We start from the raw sequence: 23,423 nt of genomic DNA, 5'->3' as shown, positions 1-23,423 counted from the left end.
ACCAGCTGAGCCACAAGGGAAGCCCAAGAGTACTGAAGTGGAGCCTGTCCCTTTTCCAGTGGATCTTCCCGACCCAGAAATCGAACTGGGGTCTTCTGTATTGCAGGTGGATTTTTTACCAGCTGAGCTGCCTGGGAAGCCCTAATGCATGAAGTGTAATAAACAGTGAATATTGAAAACTTATAATTAGACATACTTTGCATGTGTGTACACCAGTGAAACCACCATCTCAGCCAAGATAAAGACCATGTCTATCATACGCAGAACTATTCTCATGCTCCCTCCCTTCACCATTCCCCACCACTCACAAAATATCATTTAAATTTAATTCCACTGTGCCCATAGAACATATGAACATAATCTGACTTGTTCGTTTGTTTGGGTTTTGTTTGTTAGTTTAGTTTTACACTTTTTAGTTTTTTTTGGTAATTTTTTTCCTTAAAAAAGTAGATTCAGGCACCATTGTGTAGAGAACTGTAGACTTAAAAAAATTAGGTCATGAAATTTTTATCCTCATTCCCAATATCTAACAGTGTGTGTGCCTTATTCCTTTGTAGTAAAACTGAAGGTCATTCAAATTTTGATCTACAGTACTCAGCAGAGAGACTTTTATTTTAGACCAAAGATTAACTTTGTGAAGTAAATTTTCACACATGAAAGGATTTAGAAAAATTTACCATATATAAGTATTCCAAAACAACAATTAAAATGCACATTTTAGTATAGAAAGAGATTGAGAAATTTTTAACATCAATGAATAATATACGCTTTAAAGAACATGTAAAGAATGTTGTGTAATTAATTCAAAAACCCTTAAAGTAGCACATTGCAAGTCTGTTGAAATTGATTCCATCTTTATATCATTTATATGTGAGCTGTAGGTTCTTTCTATCTGCTCTTTAATGTTCCAGGAGTCTAGACTGAGCTTTTTAACACAGCGATGAAAAGATTTCCATTGTTAGAGAGGACAAATTATAATGTCAAAGTGCTATTCATATTTACTAAAGTTTCCTTGCCAAAGGTAATCATATAGCTAAACAAATGGTCAGTCTAGGAAGGAATGGCAAAAAAACATGGATACTAGAATAAATGATTTACTGGGGGCCTTTACCATATAGATGTAACGTGTTTTATTAATGACTCCATATTTGTCTATTATATTTATGCACAATATTTATTAAAACCTTTCTCAATATGAACATTCATTTTCCTTTTTTTAATTTGCTTAGAAAAATAGTGCTGCAATAAACATTGCACTACACATTATTGTTTTTATAAGTACTTCTCATACTTATACCCTTACATATTTAGGCTTGTTTTTTCCCTATGAGATCACTTAGTAATGATTCTGTAGCACCTGAGGGTGTTTTATTTATTTAACCGAGAATATAAAAGGAGAAGGCAATGGCACCCCACTCCAGTACTCTTGTCTGGAAAATCCATAGACGGAGGAGCCTGGTAGGCTGCAGTCCATGGGGTCGCTAGGAGTCAGACACGACTAAGCGACTTTACTTTCACTGTTTACTTTCATGCACTGGAGAAGGAAATGGCAACCCACTCCAGTGTTCTTGGCTGGAGAATCCCAGGGACGGGGAAGCTTGGTGGGCTGCCGTCTATGGGGTTGCACAGAGTTGGACACGACTGAAGCGACTTAGCAGCAGCAGCAGCATAAAAGCAGAGTATCAGTTCAGTTCAGTCGCTCAGTCGCGTCCGACTCTTTCTGACCCCATGAATCGCAGCACGCCAGGCCTCCCTGTCCCTCACCAACTCCCGGAGTTTACCCAAACTCATGTCCATCGAGTCGGTGATGCCATCCAGCCATCTCATCCTCTGTCGTCCCCTTCTCCTCCTGCCCCCAATCCCTCCCAGCATCAGGGTCTTTTCAAATGAGTCAGCTCTTCACATGAGGTGGCCAACGTATTGGAGTTTCAGCTTCAACATCAGCCCTTCCAATGAACACTCAGGACTGATCTCCTTTAGGATGGACTGGTTGGATCTCCTTGCAGTCCAAGGGACATCAAGAGTCTTTCCAACACCACAGTTCAAAAACATCAATTCTTTGGTGCTCAGCTTTCTTCACAGTCCAACTCTCGTATCCATACATGACTACTGGAAAAACCATAGCCTTGACTAGATGGACTTTGTTGGCAAAGTAGTGTCTCTGCTTTTGAATATGCTATCTAGGTTGGTCATAAGTTTCCTTCCAAGGAGTAAGCGTCTTTTAATTTCATGGTTGAAATCACCATCTGCAGTGATTTTAGAGCCCAGAAAAATAAAGTCTGACACTGTTTCGACTGTTTCCCCATCTATTTCCCATGAAGTGATGGAGTATAGAAAGGCATAAAAAAAGGGAAAATGTCATCCTTTCAGTTATAGCACATCCTGAATATCACACCTTTCGCTTTACCGTCTGAGCTACCAGGGAATCCCCTTAGACATCTGTACTTCCTAGTTTACAGTAAGGAGAAAACTGATCTTTAAAAGTGAAACATTGCTAAGTAAATGAACACAATGGCCATAACCTTGAAGACATAACTCTCTACTAAAAGGAAATTACAGCATGAGCTGTATTTAAAAATTTAGGACAATATTGAACAACAAATTTCAATCAAGTCTGTGAACAAATTACATACATAAATGCAGCATAATTTCTGTATTACTTCAAATGTCTCATAATCCTGACAATTAGGGAAGAAATTTTCTCATTGCCTTTCTAACGTCTTTGTTCCGCAGACTATATATGATAGGATTGAACATTGGAGTCAAAATGGTGTAGAAAAGAGATATCAGTTTGTCTATACCTTCATGCTGATTCGATTTAGGCTTTAAGTAGGTGACAGTGGCTGATCCATAGAATAAAAGTACAACAGTGATGTGGGAAGAGCAAGTGGAGAAAGCTTTGGTCCGTCCTGTGTTTGCTGGCAACTTCAGGATGGCGGAGATAATTCTGATATAGAATCCAAGTATCAGCAAAAAGGGAACAGTGACAAACATTATACCAAATATATAGACCACCATCTCATTCACAAAGATGTCTCCGCAAGCCAGTTTTAATAATGGTGGAATGTCACAGAAGAAATGATTGATTGTGTTGGAGCCACAGAAAGGCAGAGAGAAAATCTGGCATGTTTGGCCTATCTGGACTGGAACACCACCAATCCAGGAGGCAACCACCAGCCCGACGCAGACCTCGGGGCACATGACCAGGGGATAGTGCAGAGGGTCACAGATGGCCACACAGCGGTCGTAGGCCATCACGGCCAGGAGGAAGCACTCAGCGGCTCCCAGCATAAGGAAGAAGCACATTTGTGTAGCACAAGTTAAAAAAGAAATGGTTCCTTTCTGGGTGCAAAGGTCCATGAGCATCCTGGGAAGAGTGATGGATACATAACAGATTTCTAGGAAGGAAAAATTGCTGAGGAAAAAATACATGGGCGTCTGAAGAGTGGCATCTACTCTGGTTATTAGAATTATGGTGCCATTCCCCAACAGGATAATCGCGTAGATGACTAAGAATATCCCAAAAAGAAACCACTGAAATTGGGGAATATCAGTGAAACCCAAGAGGACAAAGTCCATCATGAGAGTGAGATTTGTTTCTGTAATTTTCAAATTATCTTCTCTCTCTAAATTTACATTTCTTGACTGCATTTTCTTTTTGTACAACTGGACTAGGACATGGGCTTTAGTTCTAATAAGTTCTGTTTCTTTCTGACACACTTGTGTTCTGTGATTTGGGGAGATTTGATTTGAATTCAGGAGCTATAAACTCATCTGCAGGAAAAAAAATCTTAAATGATTTATAATGTTACATCTACATTCTAATAAAATCTATATGTCTCATTATTTTAATTTAAATTATGGCATGAGAATGGAGAAAGCAGATAAACTACTTCTTACAGTCAAAACATCAATTAATTGTCTAACTTCCATGATTTTTATTCCCCAGTCAATCTTGTTTATAATATAATATCTGGTCTAAAACATCTAACACAATGTTCTATTGATTATTTATATATACTTTTTACCCTTAACATTATATCTAATAACTCATTTTATAAAGATATGGCATAAAGCTCTGCCCTAATTTACTGCTTCATAAATGCTTCTGAATTAACTTAAAAGTAGAAATTATTATTAGAAGTGATTTTCTAAGGAGTGAGAAAGTTAAAACTGTAAGAATGCAAGAGACAAAGCTTTTATATTGAAGAGGATAAGGTTCCACCAATCAGAATTCCAAAGTACTGAATTAAAATACATCTCATTGCTTAAACACACAACTTTTTAACATTTACCTGTTTTTAATCCTATAATTTTGGTGGAGAAAGAAATAGCAACCCACTCCAGTATTCTTGCCTGGAGAATCCCAGGGATGGAGGAGCCTGGTGGGCTGCCGTGTACGGGGTCGCACAGAGTCGAACAAGACGGAGGCAACTTAGCAGCAGCAGCAGCAGCAGCAGTAATTTTGGACATTTGAATACTTTTCCGCCAAAATTAAATGTTCCTAAGGAAAAGAAAGATTAATACATATAAAAGTTTCACAAATGTAGTCAGATACTGTGTTCACTTCCTTCCCTGTTTGTGGTCTGATTTGATTGGGTAACATAAACAATAATAAAAATCAACCAAAAAGGTTAAGGTAAATATTCTTTTTCAGGAAATTATAATTAGGGTGTGAAAAATGCTTCATATATTCCCCTATAGAGGGAAGTGCTCAGAGGTTCAGTCGCATCCAACTTTTTGTGACCCTGTAGCCTGCCAGGCTCCTCTGTTCATGGGATTCTCCAGGCAAGAATACTGGGGTGGGTTGCCATGCCCTCATCCAAAGGATCTTCCTGACCCACTGATCGAACCTGTGACTCTTATGTCTGCTGTACTGGCAGGCAGATTCTTTACCACTAGTGCCACTCAGGGAGCTCTATAGAAGGAAATTCACTAATAAAATGTGATTCTTTCTCATTGAAATTATTTTAGTTGTAATGGCAACATTTACTTTATTGTCAGTTTATCAAAATATGTTTGATTAATTTGAATGCAATATAGCATTCTTTGATTACAGTTTTAATAGATTATTTCTAGAAATGAGTAATAATGTTAGTATTATGTTAGCAATAGACACATTAAAAGCATATATTTCAAATGCTTCAAACACAGTAACTTTTTAATGCAGAAAGTAGGAACTCTAACTTAAACAAGGATATCTTAAAGAATAAATAGGTGTTCAACCCATATATACTCATGATTTTAGTTGTTGGACATGTGTGTTAGTCGTTCAGTCATGCCGGACTCTTTGTGACACCATGGAGAGCAGCCTACCTACTCTGTTTGTGAAATTTTCCGGGGAAGGATACTGAAATGGGTAGTCATTCCCTTTTCCAGGGGATCTTCCCAATCAAGGGATCAAATCTGGTTCTCCTGCATTGCAGACAGATTCTTTACTATCTGAGCCACAAGAGAAAGCCCATAGTTGTTTGATATTATTTATTAAATCTTGATCCTGAAATTTAGAAACTATCTGAATTAAAATAGAATATTAATACATAATAGTTTATATTTACCTTTTTCAAATTTTTTTGGTTACTTTATTCTTGCTGATGAATTTTTAAAATATATCTTAAAATGTTACATTGTTTAAGATCTGTAAGATTTTTAAACAGGAACTTAATTTGCTTTCATAAAGCAAGGCTCTTTATAGAGGAACTCCTCAGTTCTTCCTCAAGGGAATATTTCTTTTCCCTCTATACATCTAAATTGCTAGTTAAATGCTCCTGTTGGCAATTAAGTTGGTGTGTTTTTGCAAACAATTCTTCCATAGTAGACCAGACTTTCCTTCAGGCCTTCCACATAATATAATTTCATGCCTTCTCCATTTCCTAAATACAGTCAGCGGGCAAAGATATCCTAGAAGAAGAAGCACTTTGAATGGTCCAACAGTCCAGCAGGAAAATGTTCAAATTCTTTATCAACTGATTTCTTACCTGTGTTATTTTATTCTCTATAATTCCTCTGAATAGTCTTTAAAAAAAAAAAAAACAACCATGCATCGTTGTCATCTGAACATGCTCTGCTTATTCTCTCACCTTTAAGCAAAACTAAGATTATTTTATTTAAAGCATGATTATCTCTCAGACACCCTGGGAATCCCTGAATAGACACATACAGCTCATTAATGAAATCTATACACAAAAATTAAGAACAACTGTTATTTGAAGTTTTTTTTTTAATGTGGATCATTTTTAAAGTCTTTATTAAATTTGTTTCAATATTGCTTCTGTTTCATGTTCTTTGGTTTTTTGACCAAAAATGGACCCTGCATCCCCTGCTCTTGAAGGTGAAGTCTTAACCACTGGACCACCAGGGAAGTCCCAAGAACAACCATTATTTATAGAATTCTCTAAATTAAAAACTCCTCTTTTTCAATGAAAGATTTAGTAATTTACATTTCTCAGTTTCAACCCACATGCATATATTTTGTGGAAAGAAGCACTTCAAGCATGAATCTAATATTTACAGACTAAGTTTTGCTATTGTTCCTGTAAAAGAGTCATTTTCCAGGCCTGGATTTCTGCTCATCTCCACTGTATTAGGAGACTATTTCTTCAAATTTTGAGCCTCAGTGTTTTTCCTTAGTCAGGAGGTCATACTCCCTTGCAATTATTTTACCACAGTTCTATTGGGGATGTTAGGTAATTTCAAATAGTACCTAACACTGACCTCTATGGGCTGGATCCCACTTTCACTGCCAAAAATGTATAAATTAACTCTAAGTAAAGGAATAAATTCTATGTTTTCTGACTCTGAATCATGTGCGCCTACCATCCCCACAGGTTTTAGGGCAAACACTTATCACGCAGCATGTGCCAGCAGGAACCTTATGACTGTGTTATACACAGAATTTTGACCAGGTACCCTGTGACTCAAACCATGCTATTCCTAGAGAAAGGATCCCTAAATGCCCAGTGTGCACACAGTGAGAATTTGAGGATCATGACTAGGCTCTGACACAAGCTCCCCGTAGCCAGAAAACAGAAGATGCATCTTCTATCCCGCCCCCCTCGCCCCGTGTACACACACAACACTCATCGCCAGGGGGAATTCTTACAAAAATCTCTTCTTGAAGCTGGAAAATATTCTTATTAGCAACAAAAGCTGGATGGTTCGGGAGAATGGCATTGAAACATGTATATTATCACATGTGAAACGAATCGCCAGTCCAGGTTCCATATGAGACAGAATGCTCGGGGCTGGTGCACTGGGATGGCCCAGAGCGATGGGATGGGGAGGGAGGAGGGAGGGGGGTTCAGAATGGGGAACACATGTACACCCATGGCTGTTCTTGTCAATGTATGGCAAAACCAATACAATATTTTAAGTAATTAGCCTCCAAAAAATAAATAAAAAATAAATGTAATCTGCAAAAAAAAAAAAAAAAAAGCTGTATTTGTCTATGGAAGGTTATGAATGAAGCAGGGAAACAAGATAAACTACATATAGTACAAGCAAATGTCTGATTCATTTTTTCCCATCTTACTGCTGCTTAACAAATGCTTTTCTATTTCAAAAGTGTTCTTCGAGAGCTGTCTTTGCTTCTGATTTTGACAGATTTGCTTTATACTCAGAACACACTGCAGGGGGCGCTAGTGCTAAAGACGCCCACCTGCAGGTGCAGCAGCCACGAGACACGGGGTTCAATCCCCGGGTCGGGAAGATGCCCTGGAGGAGGGCATGGAAACCCACTCCAGTCTTCTTGCCTGAGAAATCTCGGACGTAGGAACCTGGAGAGCTATAGTCCATAGGGCTGCCAATAATCCGACGTGACTGAAGCAATTTAGCGCGCCCGCGCGCGCGCACACACACACACACACACACCCCATACTGAACATATTTGCACGATAACGTATATACACACGTTTTTCTTAATCCTTGCTTCCCTGGTGGCTCAGATGATAAAGCGTTTGCCTGCAATGTGGGAGACCTGGCTTCGCTCCCTGGGTGGGGAAGATCCCTTGGAGGAGGAAATGGCAACCCACTCCAGTACCCTTGCCTGGAAAATTCCACGGACTGAGGAGCCTGGTGGGCTACAGTCCATGAGATTGCAAAGATCTCACTTTCTTTCTTCTTTATATCTTATCTCATTCTTCTCTCCATTTTGGCACATTCAAAAATATTAACAATTTATTACATGGAAATTATCTCACTCTTTCATTTCTTTTACTTTTAATCACTTTTAATCTGTTTATTCAAAATGCAGTTGAAGGTGGCTGATATTGAACATATAGCTTCTTAAAATCTTAATGTTTACCTTTCACTTGAACTGCTTAGTCCGTATTTGTTTAACATTTTCTTTTTTTTTTTTTTTTACTATAAATTCCTATTTGTTTCCATTTATTCTTTTGTTTTGCTGCTCTTCTGCCAATTTTGGAATTAATTGTTTTATATTTTACATTTGATATCTTACTCTGACTTTTTATTATTATTTCAGTGATTGCTTCAGGGCTTCCAGTTTAAAATGTGCAAGATATCAATGTTTGCCTACAGTTAAAATTGTTCCACTTTGATCTTTGTTTACAGTTTTCCACATTCCACTTCATGTCTCACATCAAGCACGTCACACCTGACATTTCGCAAACGTCATAATCTTGTAACAGTGTTCTGCCAGGTCCTCAGATGCAGTCTTTGTGTTATTGATGTCATATATTATACTTGTATGTATATTATAATCCCAACTTATCTGTCAATATTTTAGCTTTAAGTAGTCATTTGTCTAACAGATCAGGATTTCTATTGCACCTCCCTGAAATCCTCTGTCTAGCTCCTCTGTGAAGTACCCAGATAATAATAGTTCACACCTATTTCCTGGGATTTTCAGATGCTGAAGAAGTCAGGTGTTAGTTGTTCGGTCATGTCCTACTCTTTGGGACTGTAGCCCATGAGGCTCCTCTGTCCATGGGATTTTCCAGGCAAGAACAGTGGGGTGAGTTTCCATTCCCTTCTCCAGGGGATCTTCCCGACCCAAGGATCAAACCCTGGTCTCCTGCTGTACAGGCAGATTCTTTACCAGCTGAGCCACCAGCGAAGTCCTCAAACGCTATTAACCACTGCCAAGTGGAAGAAATTAGCTGCTTGATTTCCAGACCTACTGGTACCTAATGATTGATAATGTTAGCTGCTCTGCTACCTCAGAATCAACCAAATACCTAATTGTACATGAGCTGACCATGTACACTGGGACCTCTCCCTCATCTGGTCTTTAAAAATGTTTTGTTAAAACACTTGTCAGAGTTCCAAATGTTTTGAGGCACCTGTTCTTGCATGGCCCTGAGGTCAAGCTTTCTCTGCTCCAAACTGGGATGTTTCAGCCGTGTTTCACTTCACTGTGCATCAGGGACACAATCTTGCATTCTGTAACAGTCTCACTATGGTGTGATAGATTTTATTCTTATTCATTCTAAAGGGGCTCACTGTAGTACATATATTCATGATTTCCCAGAAATTTGAAAATTATTCTGTCACTATAGTTAGTGTTTTACACTTGGCCTTCAGTTATTCATATTTTAGACAATTTTAGACAATCCACCTGTTCCTGAGGCTGTGACTTTTTTATATCATTTTTAAAGTACTCCTTATGGTTTAGTGAGCACCCTGGTGGCTCAGAGATTAGAGCGTCTGCCTGCAATGCGGGAGACCTGGGTTTGATCTCTGGATCGGGAAGATCCCCTGGAGAAGGAAATGGCAACCCACTCCAGTATTCTTGCCTGGAGAATCCCATGGATGGAGGAGCCTGGTGGGCTACAGTCCATGGGGTCGCAAAGAGTCGGACACGACTGAGCGACTTCACTTTCTTTCACTTTATGGGTTTTATTCTTTCCAGAATTTGAATTCAAGTTCACTGACATTTCTTTGACCATGTCCAAATTACTGTAAATCTAATCCTATTAATTTTTCATTTCACTTACTTTTAATTATATTTCATTTCTTTTCTTCTTACCTTTCACTCTAGAAATTTCAGTGCATTTTATACAGGTTATATGTATTTGTTGAAACTCTTTGTGTGTGAAAGTAAAAGTCACGCAGTTGTGTCTGACTCTTTGTTACCCCATGGACTGTAGAATGCCAGGCTCCTCTGTCCATGGAACTCTCCAGACCAGAATACTGGAGAGGGTAGCCATTCCCTTCACCAGGGAATCTTCCCAAGATAGGGATCAAACCCAGGTCTTCCTCTGCAGGATGATTCTTTACCATCTGAACCACCAGGGAAGCCCTGAAACTCTGTATTTAACTCAAACTTTGTTTAGCTATATTTTATTTCAAGGCCTTGGCTATTATTAAGAGATTATGGGAGGCATTGCTAAATTCATCACTTGAGACATCTTGCAGTCATTTTCAATTGATTCTTTTTTTTTCCTTTGGACAGTAGGTTAGTCTTCCTGAGCTTCCCATATTATAAGTAATTTAATGAGCGATTGAACTGAACTGAACTGATGGTGCATGGGATGAAAACCAAGCGTCCTAGCCACAAGACCACCAGGGGCTAGAATTAAAGCATCTCTGACTCTTGCCCTAGCTGAAAACAAGAATGTTTCAAGAAGAGAAAAACTGTAAAAACAGGTACAAATTTTACTATTAGAGATATCGCTCAATGCATGGGAGATTACACAGGAAAACAGTTTGTTTATCCAACTCAGAAGCAGGGCAGAGATGCTCCCCCAGAAAGAAAGAGTATGGACATTGTCTCTAGTGAGGAGGAGTGCAGTACATCAGAAACTAGGCAGAGATACACACCCTGAGAGGAACGGGGGTGTCCTGGGTGAGGAGGAGTGCACTGTGGAGGTGTGTAAATCACACACATAGGACCGTCCTTCCGGGGCTTTGTTTACCTTTGGCCGATTGTCTTGTTTCTTCCTTCAACCCGACTGGTCCCTGGATCCTCCTCAAGAGGAGTGCACAATTTTTTTTCTAAGATGGATCCCACCACAGAGGTGTATGGATGCATGTCCGCTTATTACAGGGTGGGGCCCCCTCCCTTTTCAACCCCCAAGAACTTCCTGCACATGTGCAGACAGGGAAGTCTTCCTTGACCTCAGGAGTGAGCACCTACCTGTCTCTTGGCTTTAGCAGGGCTCAGCTTTTATCACTGGCTTTGTCCTTGGAGTATTGGAGTGAGAAGAAAGGCTCAATTCTGCTCCACTTGACAACACCAGGTGTCTGGCCCAGAGGCCCACTGCTGCCCACCTCACAAATATACCCAGACGTTGACTGTTCTGGTTGGGAGGCAACTCCTATGACTCTGAGCTATGATTTATCTCTAGTATCTCCATTTCTTCTGCAACTATATGGTAGTCATTTTCCCAGAAGCCTCCTGCAACTTTCTCTGGGATATGCATATCCCATCATTCTCCCAGAGACTCTTAGGAAAATTTAATACAGGTCTATCAATTTGGTCAGTCCCCAGCCCCAGCCACCAACACACCTCCCTTACGTTTTGTGCCTCAGGACAGACCTTAGGATCTTTTGTCGAGTTCTGATCTCTGCCCCATCAGTTCAGTGAGACATCTGTGCTATTCTTTCAGTTCTATTTATCCGTACTTTGATCAGGAACTTGTCTCCAGGAATAAAACCAGCATGGCTAGGAGATTAACACTGTGAGTTTCCTTCCATGATGGTCACACTGAAGGTGGGGTCTGTGGTCCTCCTGATAGCCATGCTTTTGGTCAATACCTTCCAATTGCGTGTAGTTGGTCATGTCTGCTGCTACTAGGGCAGGCAGGGAAATACGATAGGATGCCTATGATTATGTAAGTAAGAATCCTCGAATAACCAAAACAATCTTGAGAAAGAAGAATGGAACTGGAGGAATAAACCTGCCTGACTTCAGGCTCTACTACAAAGCCACAGTCATCAAGACAGTACGGTACTGGCACAAAGACAGAAATACAGATCAGTGGAACAAAATGGAAAGCCCAGAGATAAACCCACGCACCTATGGACACCTTAGCTTTGACAAAGGAGGCAAGAAGATACAATGGAGAAAAGACAATCTCTTTAACAAGTGGTGCTGAGAAAACTGGTCAACCACTTGTAAAAGAATGAAGCTAAAACACTTTCTAACACCATACACAAAAATAAACTCAAAATGAATTAAAGATCTAAATGTAAGACCAGAAACTATAAAACTCTTAGAGGAGAACATAGGCAAAACACTCTTCGACATAAATCACAGCAGGATCCTCTATGACCCACCTTCCAGAATATTGGAAATAAAAGCAAAAATAAACAAATGGGATCTAATTACAATTAAAAGCTTCTGTACAACAAAAGAAATGATAAGCAAGGTGAAAAGATAGTTTTCAGAAAATAATAGCAAATGAAGCAACTGACAAACAACTAATTTCAAAAATATACAAGCAACCCCTGCAGCTCAATTCCAGAAAAATCAATGACCCAATCAAAAAATAGGCCAAAGAACTAAATAGACATTTCTCCAAAGAAGACATACAGATGGCTAACAAACACATGAAAAGGTGCTCAACATCACTCATCATCAGAGAAATGCAAATCAAGACCACAATGAGGTACCATTTCACTCCAGTTAGAATGGCTGTGATCCAAAAGTCTACAAGCAATAAATGCTGGAGAGGGTGTGGAGAAAAGGGAACCCTCTTACGCTGTTGGTGGGAATGCAAACTAGTACAGCCACTATGGAGAAGAGTGTGCAGATTCCTTAAAAAACTGGAAATAGAACTGCCTTATGACCCAGCAATCCCACTTCTGGGCATACACACCGAGGAAACCAGAACTGAAAGAGACACATGTACCCCAATCTTCATCGCAGCACTGTTTATAATAGCCAGGACATGGAAGCAACCTAGATGTCCATCAGCAGATGAATGGATAAGAAAGCTGTGGTACATATACACAATGGAGTATTACTCAGCCATTAAAAAGAATACATTTGAATCAGTTCTAATGAGGTGGATGAAACTGGAGCTGATTATACAGAGTGAAGTAAGCCAGAAAGAAAAACACTAATACAGTATACTAACGCATATATATGGAATTTAGAAACATGGTAATGATAACCCTGTATGAGAGACAGCAAAAGAGACACAGAGGTATAGAACAGTCTTTTGGACTCTGTGGGAGAGGGAGAGGGTGGTATGATTTGGGAGAATGGCATTGAAACATGTATAATATCATATATGAAATGAATTGTCCAGGTTCGATGCAGGGTACAGGATGCTTGAGGCTGGTGCACTTGGATGACCCAGAGGGATGGTATGGGGAGGTAGGAGGGAGGGGGGTTCAGGATTGGGAACACATGCACACGCATGGCGGATTCATGTTGATGTATTGCAAAACCAATACAATATTGTAAAGTAATTAACTTCCAATTAAAATAAATACATTTAAATTAAAGAAAAAAAGAATCCATTACAGAAGCCTGTAACATCCGTCTCGGTAGGAGGCTCCATTGCCCACGCTGCCTTAAAGAAGCAATCTGTCATATTAGTCGTTGCTTATGATGAGGACCACGCAGATAGGAACAGAGAGCCTGCAGCCAGTATCTAGCCAGAAGTGATGCCTTCAGTCTAACAACTGCAAACAATTGAATTACGCCAACACAACTGGGTCTTTCTCCAGTTAATCCTCAGCTGGCCCTACAACCCTGGATAATACCCTGATTGCAACCTTGTGAGACCCTACACAGAATATGCAACTCAGTGATAAGACTCCTGGTCCACAGAACTTGGAAATAATTACTGTGTGTCTTTGTATATGTATCTGTGTGTGTGTGTGTTTAAACTAAAATTTTGATAATGTATTACGCAACAATAAAAAATTAATGTACATTTCAAGCTATCACAATCTTTTAACTCTGAAGTCTAATTCCCGAGTATAGTAATAGCTAACATTTTTCTCTTTTATCTTTACTGTTGTGTAATAAGACCCTCAAAATTAAACCTGTTTGATGAGTGATTCTGTTTCCCATCCCCCCTCACCATGTTCTCCTGCCATTGCTGAGAAATGAAATTTGCATTCTTCATTAATACGCATTCTTTTTTTTTTTACAAGTTTCATTTTTTATTTTTTTTAAATTTTAAAATCTTACGCATTCTTTGTTGCTGATTCATGTGCATGGTATTCACATTGCTTCTCTTAGGGAAACACACTGACTGAAACTATCCACCCTGACTAGACATCTTAGTACATATTTGCATGAATTATTCTACCACAGGAAGTCCGGGTAAGGAACTAACAAGATACCATCAACAATCTGGGAAAGGTCAGATTTTCCACAATCTGGGAAAAGTCAAATGGAGACTCCCTGTGTCCTACCACATCCCAGAAGCCTTCTTGCCGACATCCACCTTGGCTGAGCTATGCGTGCACCACCAGGAAGGACCCTGAGTCAGAATGATCAGCCAAAGACATCCTGGAAATCAATTCCATCAACGTAAATCCCTAGCTTGTGAGTCACGAGGCAGAGCAGTCCTTCTGGGCTCCCTCACCGCCCTGGCCTCTGCCCGGGCACTCCTTCCCAATAAAGTCTCTTGCTTTGTCTCCTTGGACAATTCATTTCTGAGCGTTAGACGAGGGTCCCCTTTTGAGCTCTGGAAGGTGCTCCCCTTCCTGCAACGTTCCTGCTCCTTCCTCCTGACTTGACCACAGAAACCCAAGGCCATAAAGTCAGCAAAGCAAGAATTATCAAAGGAGGAGAATTTTGGCCAGGGCCAGGGGGCCAAAATAAATGGCTGAAGAAAGTGTCATGGAAACAGCTGGCCTCGAGGGAACAATCAACCATATGTGACAATTATTGTTCCGTCTCAGTCATGTCTGACTCTTTGGGACCCCATGGACTGCAGCACATAGGGCGTCCCTGTCCTTCACTGTTTCCCTGAGTTCACTCAAACTCATGACAATTGATTGATGCCATCCAACCATCTCATCCTCTGTCACCCCTCCTCTTCCTACCCTCAGTCTTTCCCAGCATCAAGGTCATTTACAATGAGTCAGCTCTTCACATCAGGCTGAGTATTTGAGCTTCAGCTTCAGCATCAGTCCTTCCAGTGAATATTCAGGGTCAGCTGCTTTCTGAATAAAGTCCTTTTCCTTGCCTCAACAGCTTGTCTCTCAGATTCAGTCACTGGCCTGTCGTGTGGAGAGCAGAGCTAACCTGGACTCGGTAACAAGAGGACATCTCCTAGAATTCCACTCCTCCTTGTTTTGGCTGCAAAGCCGCAAAATGACACCAGAAGCCATGGGAGTCATCAGTGGAAAATACCAAAGCCACCTGTCCCTGAATGATTTTTTATGGCTCAGAGGTTAGAGTGTCTGCCTGCAATGGGGGAGACCCGGGTTCAATCCCTGGGTCTGATCCCTGGGTTGGGAAGATCCCCTGGAGAAGGAAATGGCAACCCACTCCAGTACTCTTGCCTGGAGAATTCCATGGACAGAGGACTCTGGCGGACTACAGTCTATGGGGTCGCAAAGAGTCGGACACGACTGAGCGACTTCACTTCAACTTCAACTTCTCCCTAAATTAGGATGTGTGTGTTTGTCACTCAGTAGCATCCAACTCTTTGCAAATACTGTGCTTTAGAACACTCAGATCTTAAAAATGCAGGAGTTTCCTATCTTTATCAGAGTTTAACCAAGTTAGCACAGATGCACTACTTTTTTTTCTCCCCTCTCCCTCTGCCTAAATTATCTAAGAACATTCTTCACACTCATCTCCCACATTCCACATAGCCATTGAACTAGCATGTGAAAGCACTCACCTGGCCACAAGTGATTGAGTCCACAGTGCCTGTTATACAAAGATGGTTCAACCAAACTATTTACTGTAGCTGTTTAAATAAGAACCAAGAGAAAGTGTTTATCTCTTTTCTTCTGTAGTTGTATTTATTTATTTTTTTTTAGACTGGGAATTGTTTTCCATATCTTCCTCAGTATTGACTGGAGAAAATTTAAAGTCAAACATCAGGGAGAGAGAGGATAATCAAACAAATATATAAAAAGTATGTATCCATTCTTCATCTTTCTGTTCTCCTTTACCCATGAGTTAATGACTGACACGCACAATGCAACCATGACTAATAAATTATGTTTTTACGTCTTATTTATTTTATAACAAAGGGAAACATGATAATACAAAATCAGGAGATTTAACGCTTTGAGCCCAATTCACAAATTCAGAGTTTTAGACATAGCAATGTGTCTACAGAAGGGCTAGTATCACAGAGTTTAAAGAGAACGCTAACATAAGTACACATCAATTTCCCATCCAAGGCAGTAAATTATATCTCAGTTTAGCAAAAAATGACCACATTTCTGTTTTCTGGTGCCGCACTTTCATTTGACATACATCCCATATAGTTTCAATAAAGCTTTTTGTTTTAAAATTATTTCTATAAGGCTACAGATTGGCAACAAAGCTATCTAGTTGCAATAAGTTATATATTTGCAACCTACTCTGGTATTCTTGCCTGGAGAATCTCTTGGGTAGAGGAGCCTGGCGGGCTACAGTGCGTGGGGTGGCAAAGAATCGGATGCAACCAAACAACTACTGCTGCCACTACCACTACGCATTTGCAGTGAAGTTATGTGCACATTAACCTCTACAGCCTACATATTTTCACATAATTCAGCTCCTTTACATTGGAGTTTTTATTCCTCTACACTTAGCCATTTGCATTTTACCTTCTTGACGGTATACTGTTTATTTTCCTTTGAAACGTGATTAGCTGAGTATGCGTGTGTCTTTGTGTTTAGGTACTAATATCATCTGGGACAGAGTAAGTGAGAGAATGGTAGGGAACTTTTGAGAAGAAAACACAGAATAGAAGAAAAACTAGCATAAATTTGTGCATTCAAAGTCAGAGAGCAGTTTTTTAAATAGCACTCTTTTACACCAATTCATATTTTTTCTTTAACAGATAATGTGTGTTTTTCCAGGGATAAAGGAAATGATAGTTGGCATGTTTACTGTTGCTATTAAAAGGATAATCCTGAATTTAGACTTAAGCAACTCTGCAGGAAATAATTCCATAAATAAAACTGGAATCTATTTTAAAGTTTAAAAAGTTTGATATATGTTGGATATAACACTCTCTCACGAACTATAAATTGTGAAAAAACATGCATCAGGAAAAAATAAATTGACAGTTGCAAATACTCTGCATGGCTGGTTTCATGGGATATTGTCGATTTTGACTCTAAATACTGAATTGCTTATTTTCATAGCCCAAATTTCTTTACAAGTTATCCCTATTTCTAAGAACCCAAAATAAATATAGAATGATTAGATGGCACTTCCCTAGTTTTACATATAACTTTGGTAACTTTGCTTATATCTAATTGGATACATGTATGTGAATATGAATGGATTTGATTAATTTGAAAATATTCTAATGAAAAACTAACTTGAGTCTAGCTTTTCAAATTTCAATGTACTCTATTTAATGCAGAAAATTCACCAAACAATCCCAGAAGTGAAGGGACCATTTTCCTAGTAATTACATTCCATAAAGCCATCTTTACTTCCTTATTCCTGAGGCTGTAGATCAGAGGGTTCAACATGGGGATGACCACTGTGTAGAATATGGAAGCCACTTTGTCCTGAGTCAGGGAGTAGCTGGAGGAAGGTCTGAGATAAGTGTAGATGGAGGTGGAATAGAACAGCATGATGGCTGTCAGGTGAGACGCACACGTGGAGAAGGCTTTGCGCCTCCCCTCCCCTGCATGCATGCGGAAGATGGAGAAGAGAATGTAGCAGTAGGAGGTGAGGATCACCAGCAGAGCCCCAACCATATTCACACCAGCAAATGTGGACAAGATGCTTTCATGCAGGTGTGTGTCAGAACATGAGAGCTTAAAAAGTGGGGGACTGTCACAGAAGAAGTGATGAATGACATTGGAACTGCAGAATGGCAAGCTGCTTACACAACTGGTGTTCACCACAGAGTTCAACAGTCCTGCTGTAAAAGCCCCTGCTGCCATTTTCAGGCAGACGGTCCTGGACATGATCAAGGAGTAAAGGAGAGGGTTGCATATGGCCACATAGCGGTCATGGGCCATTAACCCAAAAAGGATGCATTCAGTTGTGGCCAAGGCTATAAAGAAATACATCTGCAGAAAGCAGCCAGCAAAGGAGATGGATTTCTTCTCTGATAATAGATCTACCAGCATCTTTGGGGTGATGGTGGATGAATAACAAACATCCACAAAGGACAGGTTAGCCAGGAAGAAGTACATGGGTGTGTGAAGTCGGGAATCTGCTCTGATTAAGAGGATCATCCCAACATTCCCCACAACTGTCACTGTGTAAATCACAGAAAAAAAGAAAAAGAGGAAAACCTGCTGCTCCCGTGAGTCTGCTAAGCCCAACAGGATGAACTCAGTCAGCAGAGTATAATTTTTTCTGGCCATTTGTCACAGGTACAGTATGCTTAAATTTACATTAGGTGTCGCAGGTATAACATGCTTAAGTTTGCATTAGGCCCAAAGTTTGCAGAAAATAGTACAAATATGAATGATTTTTAGTGGTTGGCATATAGAAAACATAGCGCCTAGGATAATAGAGCATAATAAATACTGAAACTGACATAATAGTTAAGTTAGTAGAACAAAATGAATAACTCTTGGAATTTATTAAGCAGTTGTATCACATTTGGGTTGAGGGATTAAAAATGACTGGTCAAGGTCCACGTATTTCATTTCAGATTAATTTTTTTTTTTCAAATCCAGTTGCTGCTGCTAAGTTGCTTCAGTCGTGTCCGACTCTGTGTGACCCCATAGATGGCAGCCTACGAGGCTCCCCCGTCCCTGGGATTCTCCAGGCAAGAACACTGGAGTGGGTTGCCATTTCTTTCTTCAATGCATGAAACTGAAAAGTGAAACTGAAGTTGCTCAGTCATGTCCGACCCTCAGCGACCCCATGGACTGCAGCCTTCCAGGCTCCTCCGTCCATGGGATTTTCCAGGCAAGAGGACTGGAGTGGGGTACCAGTATCTATGTTGTATTCTTTCTCGTTTAGCCCACATACAAAATATAAAATAGAGACGTGTTCTTGCTGAAGTCTCTCCCATATCTTCTGAACAGACACTTAATTTTAACTCAAATACATTTTTTTTTCTTCTCCTCAAGATCACTCTATATGTTCTTCAACTCAATAATTCATGCATCACCACCTAGAAATTGCTTTTGTGTTCTCCAAGCAGCAAAAGCAGCCCATTTCAAATAACCAAAATTTGGGCGTGTATTATATTGTTTAGAAGAGGAGGGCAAGGCAACCTGCTCCAGTATGCATGCCTGGAGAATTCCATGGACAGAGAAGCCTGGTGGGCTACAGTCCATGGGGTCGCAAAGAGTCAGACACGACTGAGTGACTAAGCACAGCACAGCATATTGTTAAGAATGATTCTGTAGTAAACCAGTAACCATCCTCATCACAAACCACACTGTCCAATGAATGCCATATAGTAACAGACACTATACCTGTCCACGGCAGTGAATGACAGTACCAAGTTCTTATTGCATTCTTCTCAGTACTGTCTTTTTAGTCAAGTATTTTCTTTTTTGTCAAAATCCCTAATAAATCAGTTGAGGCACAAAAATAAAATGAAGACAGTTTTCATGTTTTAAATGAAATAAAAATCAGTAAAAATATGAATCAGCTCTTTGTAAAAATGTGAGGCATCTTCTGAGTATATACACATTGCTGCCCCTTTATTTTGTTCTTAAACAGGGTTGGGTGCACTTGGGGACTGATTTATGGATTTTGATTGTGAAATCAATCCTCTAAAGGCAGAAGCTGAAGTCTCAAAAGTAATTAAAATGTGATCACACCCAGAGAGATGGAATCAAACACTAGTGTGATCTTCATCATAACACGGCTCCTGATCTCTGTCTTTTTAAAGTCTTTGCTTTATTTAAAAATGGTTCCATGTCCTGGCTATTATAAACAGTGTTGCGATGAACATTGGAGTACACATGTCTCTTTCAATTCTGGTTTCCTTGGTGTGTATGCCCAGCAGTGGGATTGCTGGGTCATAAGGCAGTTCTATTTCCAGTTTTTAAAGAAATCTCCACACCGTTCTCCATAGTGGCTGTACTAGTTTGCATTCCCACCAACAGTGGAAGAGGGTTCCCTTTTCTCCACGCCCTCTCCAGCATTTATTGCTTATAGACTTGCACTGGGATGACCCGGAGAGATGGTATGGGGAGGGAGGTGGGAGCGGGGTTCAGGATGGGGAACACGTGTACACCCATGATGGATGCATGTTGATGTATGGCAAAACCAATATAGTATTGTAAAGTAAAATGAAGTAAAATAAAAAAAAGATGCAGGGTGTCAATAAAAAATAAATAAAAATGGTTATTTAATTGTCTCTTTCTTTGTAGTGTTAGCAGCTTAGTCCAAACGGGTATATAACCTACTACCATACTACTGTCCTTCCCTGTGTGGGTTTCTGTGTATCTCTCCCCTTAGCAGAGTAATTTTAACTTTTATTCCACATTTGTTCTTGAGTGGAATTAATCAGAATGAGAAAATAACTACTAACCTCATGCCTACATGAATATTTATTGACCGAGATAAACAACATGGACCACAGATGGTTGAGGTGGATGACAACTTTATGAGTAGGAGGTGAGGGTCACCAGCAGAGTTCTGACCATATTCACACCAGTAAACGTGGAAAAGATGCTTTCATGCAGGCATATGTCAGAAAGGAGAGCTTAAAAAGTGTGTGTGGGGGGTGCTGTCACAGAAGTGATGAATGACATTGGAACTGCAGAATGGTAAGCTGCTTACACAACTGGTGTTTACCGTGGAGTTCAACAGTTCTGCTGTAAAAGCCCCCACTGCCATTTCTATGCAGACCATCCTGGACACGATCAAGGAGTAAAGGAGAGGGCTGCTTATGGCCACATAGCAGTCATAGGCCGTTAACGCCAAAAGGATGCATTTGGTGTGGCAAAGTGTATAAAGAAGTACATCTGCAAAAAGCAGCCAACAAAAGAGATTGTCTTCTTCCTGGATAATAAATCTACCAACATCTTTGGAGTGATGGTGGAGGAATAAAAAACAAGCACAAAGGACAGGTTAGCCAGGAAGAAACACATGGGTGTCTGAGGTTTGAAATCAGTCCTGATTAAGAGGATCATCCCAACATTTCCCACAATGGTAAGCATGTAAATCACCAAGAAAAGGCAAAAGGGGATTACCTGTAGCTCCAATGTATCTGTTAATCCCAACAGGATGAACTCTGTGAGTGAAGTGCAATTTTTTCTGCCCATTGATTACAGATACAGTATGCTTAAACTTAAACTGGGTGTGCATATTTCCCATTGCACAATTTACCAGAAATAGAAATATTGATAAAGTAAAACATATATGGAAAAGAAACCTAGGACTACAGAGCACGGTAAACAGAGTCAGAGGAGAACTAGTAGACAAATGAATAAGCATTGGATTTTATTAAGTAATTGGCTCTATTAATTCTGGACTGAGGGATCCACAAGTAACTCATCTAAACACAGATACATCACCTAAGGTTCTTTATGAATGCAGCATCTATGTTCTATTCTTTCCCTTCCATATCCAAATGAAAAGTACAGAATTATTCTTGCTGAAGTTTTTTTTTTCCATTCTCTGAGCAGGCATTTGAATTTAACTGAAATCATTTTTTTTTTTTCTCCTCAAGCCTGCTCTTTATATTCTTCAACTCCAAAATGTATGCATGGTCACTTGGAAATCACTTGTGTCTTCTCCAGGCAGCAAGAAATAGCCCAGTTCGATAACTGATATTTTGACATCTATCATATTCTTAATGGTGATATTGTAGTGTATTAAGGCACACAAATAAGTGTTCTTCTTTCAAAGCACACTATCAGATTAATGCCGTGTGGTAGCACACACTATAACCATTTATGGCGGTGAATGACAGAGACTGCACCAAGTACTGAACAGCATTTTTCTCAGTACTAACTTGTCTAATCTATTATTTCTGTTTTTACTAGAATCCCTAATAACTCAGGTGAGGCACACACACACACACACACACACACACACACACACACAAAACATAAAAATGCAATTTTCATGTTTTAAGTGAAATGTAAAGCAGTGAAATTTTGAATGACCACTTTGTAAAAATTTGAGACACATTCTGAGTATATGCATTTTGCTATCCTTTTATTTTGTTCTCCTTAAAGAAGGTTGGGTAACCATGGGGACTGGATTATAGGTTTTAATTGTATCATGAATCCTCTAAAGGCAGAAATTGCAGTCTCAGAAGTATTTAAATATGATCATGTGCAAGTAGATGTGATTAAACACTATATGGAACTTGCTGATTTCTCTGCTATTTCAAAGTTATTTATTTGCCAAATTAAAAAAAATCTATTTAATTTGCTCTTTCTTTGAAGTTTTAGCTTACTCCAATGGTTACATAATCCTCTACCAAATCCTGATTCTTCCCTTTGTGTGTGTGTGTGTGTACCCCTATACTTGTCTGGCTGAATTTAACCTTCAGTCTAGCTCTATTCTTGAAAGTATGTTAGTCACTCAGTTGTGTCTGACTCTTTGGGATCCCCTGGTCTGTAGCCCCCTGAACTCCTTTGTCCACAGAGTTCTCCAGGCAAGAATACTGGAACGGGTTGCCATTTCCTTCTCCAGGGACCTTCCCAACCCAGGGATTGAACCCAGGTGTCCTGCATTGCAGGAGAATTCTTTACCAACTGAGCCAACATGGAAGCTCTGTTTTTAAGTGAAATAAATTAGAAGGAGATACTAACTTCTAACTACATGCCTACATGAATATTCATCAGACCCTGCTGGACTATATGGACAGCAGAGGGCACTGGATTGTGTGACAGGTCATGGGATCTGCTTTGTTATATCCCAGATGACTTCAATATTGCAACTTCTATCAGGAGCAATTTCAGCAGCAAGGGCAAGGGAAGAGCCACAGGGAATATCCCTCCAAAAGTTCTAAGTGTGGTTAGCATCTTAGCAAGCCCTGAATCCCACTAAATTTCCTCCAGAATTCTACTATGCCACTCCATCCCATCTATATATTATTGCTTACCTTTAATATAATATACAGATTAACTTTAATGGATTTCATTGGTGACTGGTAGAATATTTCCATAATTAGGGAATCCCTGAGACTGTTTTTAGGATATGAGTCTGCTTTATCCTTCAAGATCAGTCTACACACTTTGAACTATACATTGATTAAACTCTGCTATAGCTGACTGTGATTGCATGTGGCTTTGTGTATAATATGTGGATCAGTCTGGGAGATGAAATGTGAGAGAACAGGAAACTTTTGAGAAGAAAAGATGGGAAGAGAAGAAAAGCTGTTGCAATTGGTGCCTTCTAACCAGACAGCAGTTTTCTAAACAAAATACATTTA

General features: G+C 39.7%; 2 protein-coding genes and 1 pseudogene across 2 annotated transcripts; all 3 read right to left on the bottom strand.

Moving 5' to 3' along the window:
- LOC102173589 (olfactory receptor 10AG1-like) lies at window positions 2,686–3,651 on the bottom strand. The gene has a single exon (XM_005690236.2). It carries the CDS (start codon window positions 3,649–3,651, stop codon window positions 2,686–2,688), a length of 966 nt encoding a protein of 321 aa, XP_005690293.2.
- On the bottom strand, window positions 17,446–18,429 carry LOC102176060 (olfactory receptor 5F1-like). Its single transcript, XM_005690239.2, has one exon. It carries the CDS (start codon window positions 18,427–18,429, stop codon window positions 17,446–17,448), a length of 984 nt encoding a protein of 327 aa, XP_005690296.2.
- Window positions 20,638–21,300, bottom strand: LOC102173868 (annotated as a pseudogene).

The sequence above is a fragment of the Capra hircus genome, chromosome 15, assembly GCF_001704415.2.
Source record: "Capra hircus breed San Clemente chromosome 15, ASM170441v1, whole genome shotgun sequence".
Taxonomy (NCBI): domain Eukaryota; kingdom Metazoa; phylum Chordata; class Mammalia; order Artiodactyla; family Bovidae; genus Capra; species Capra hircus.
The sequence above is the reverse complement of the archived record's forward strand: the minus strand, read 5'-3'. Positions and strand labels throughout refer to the sequence as shown.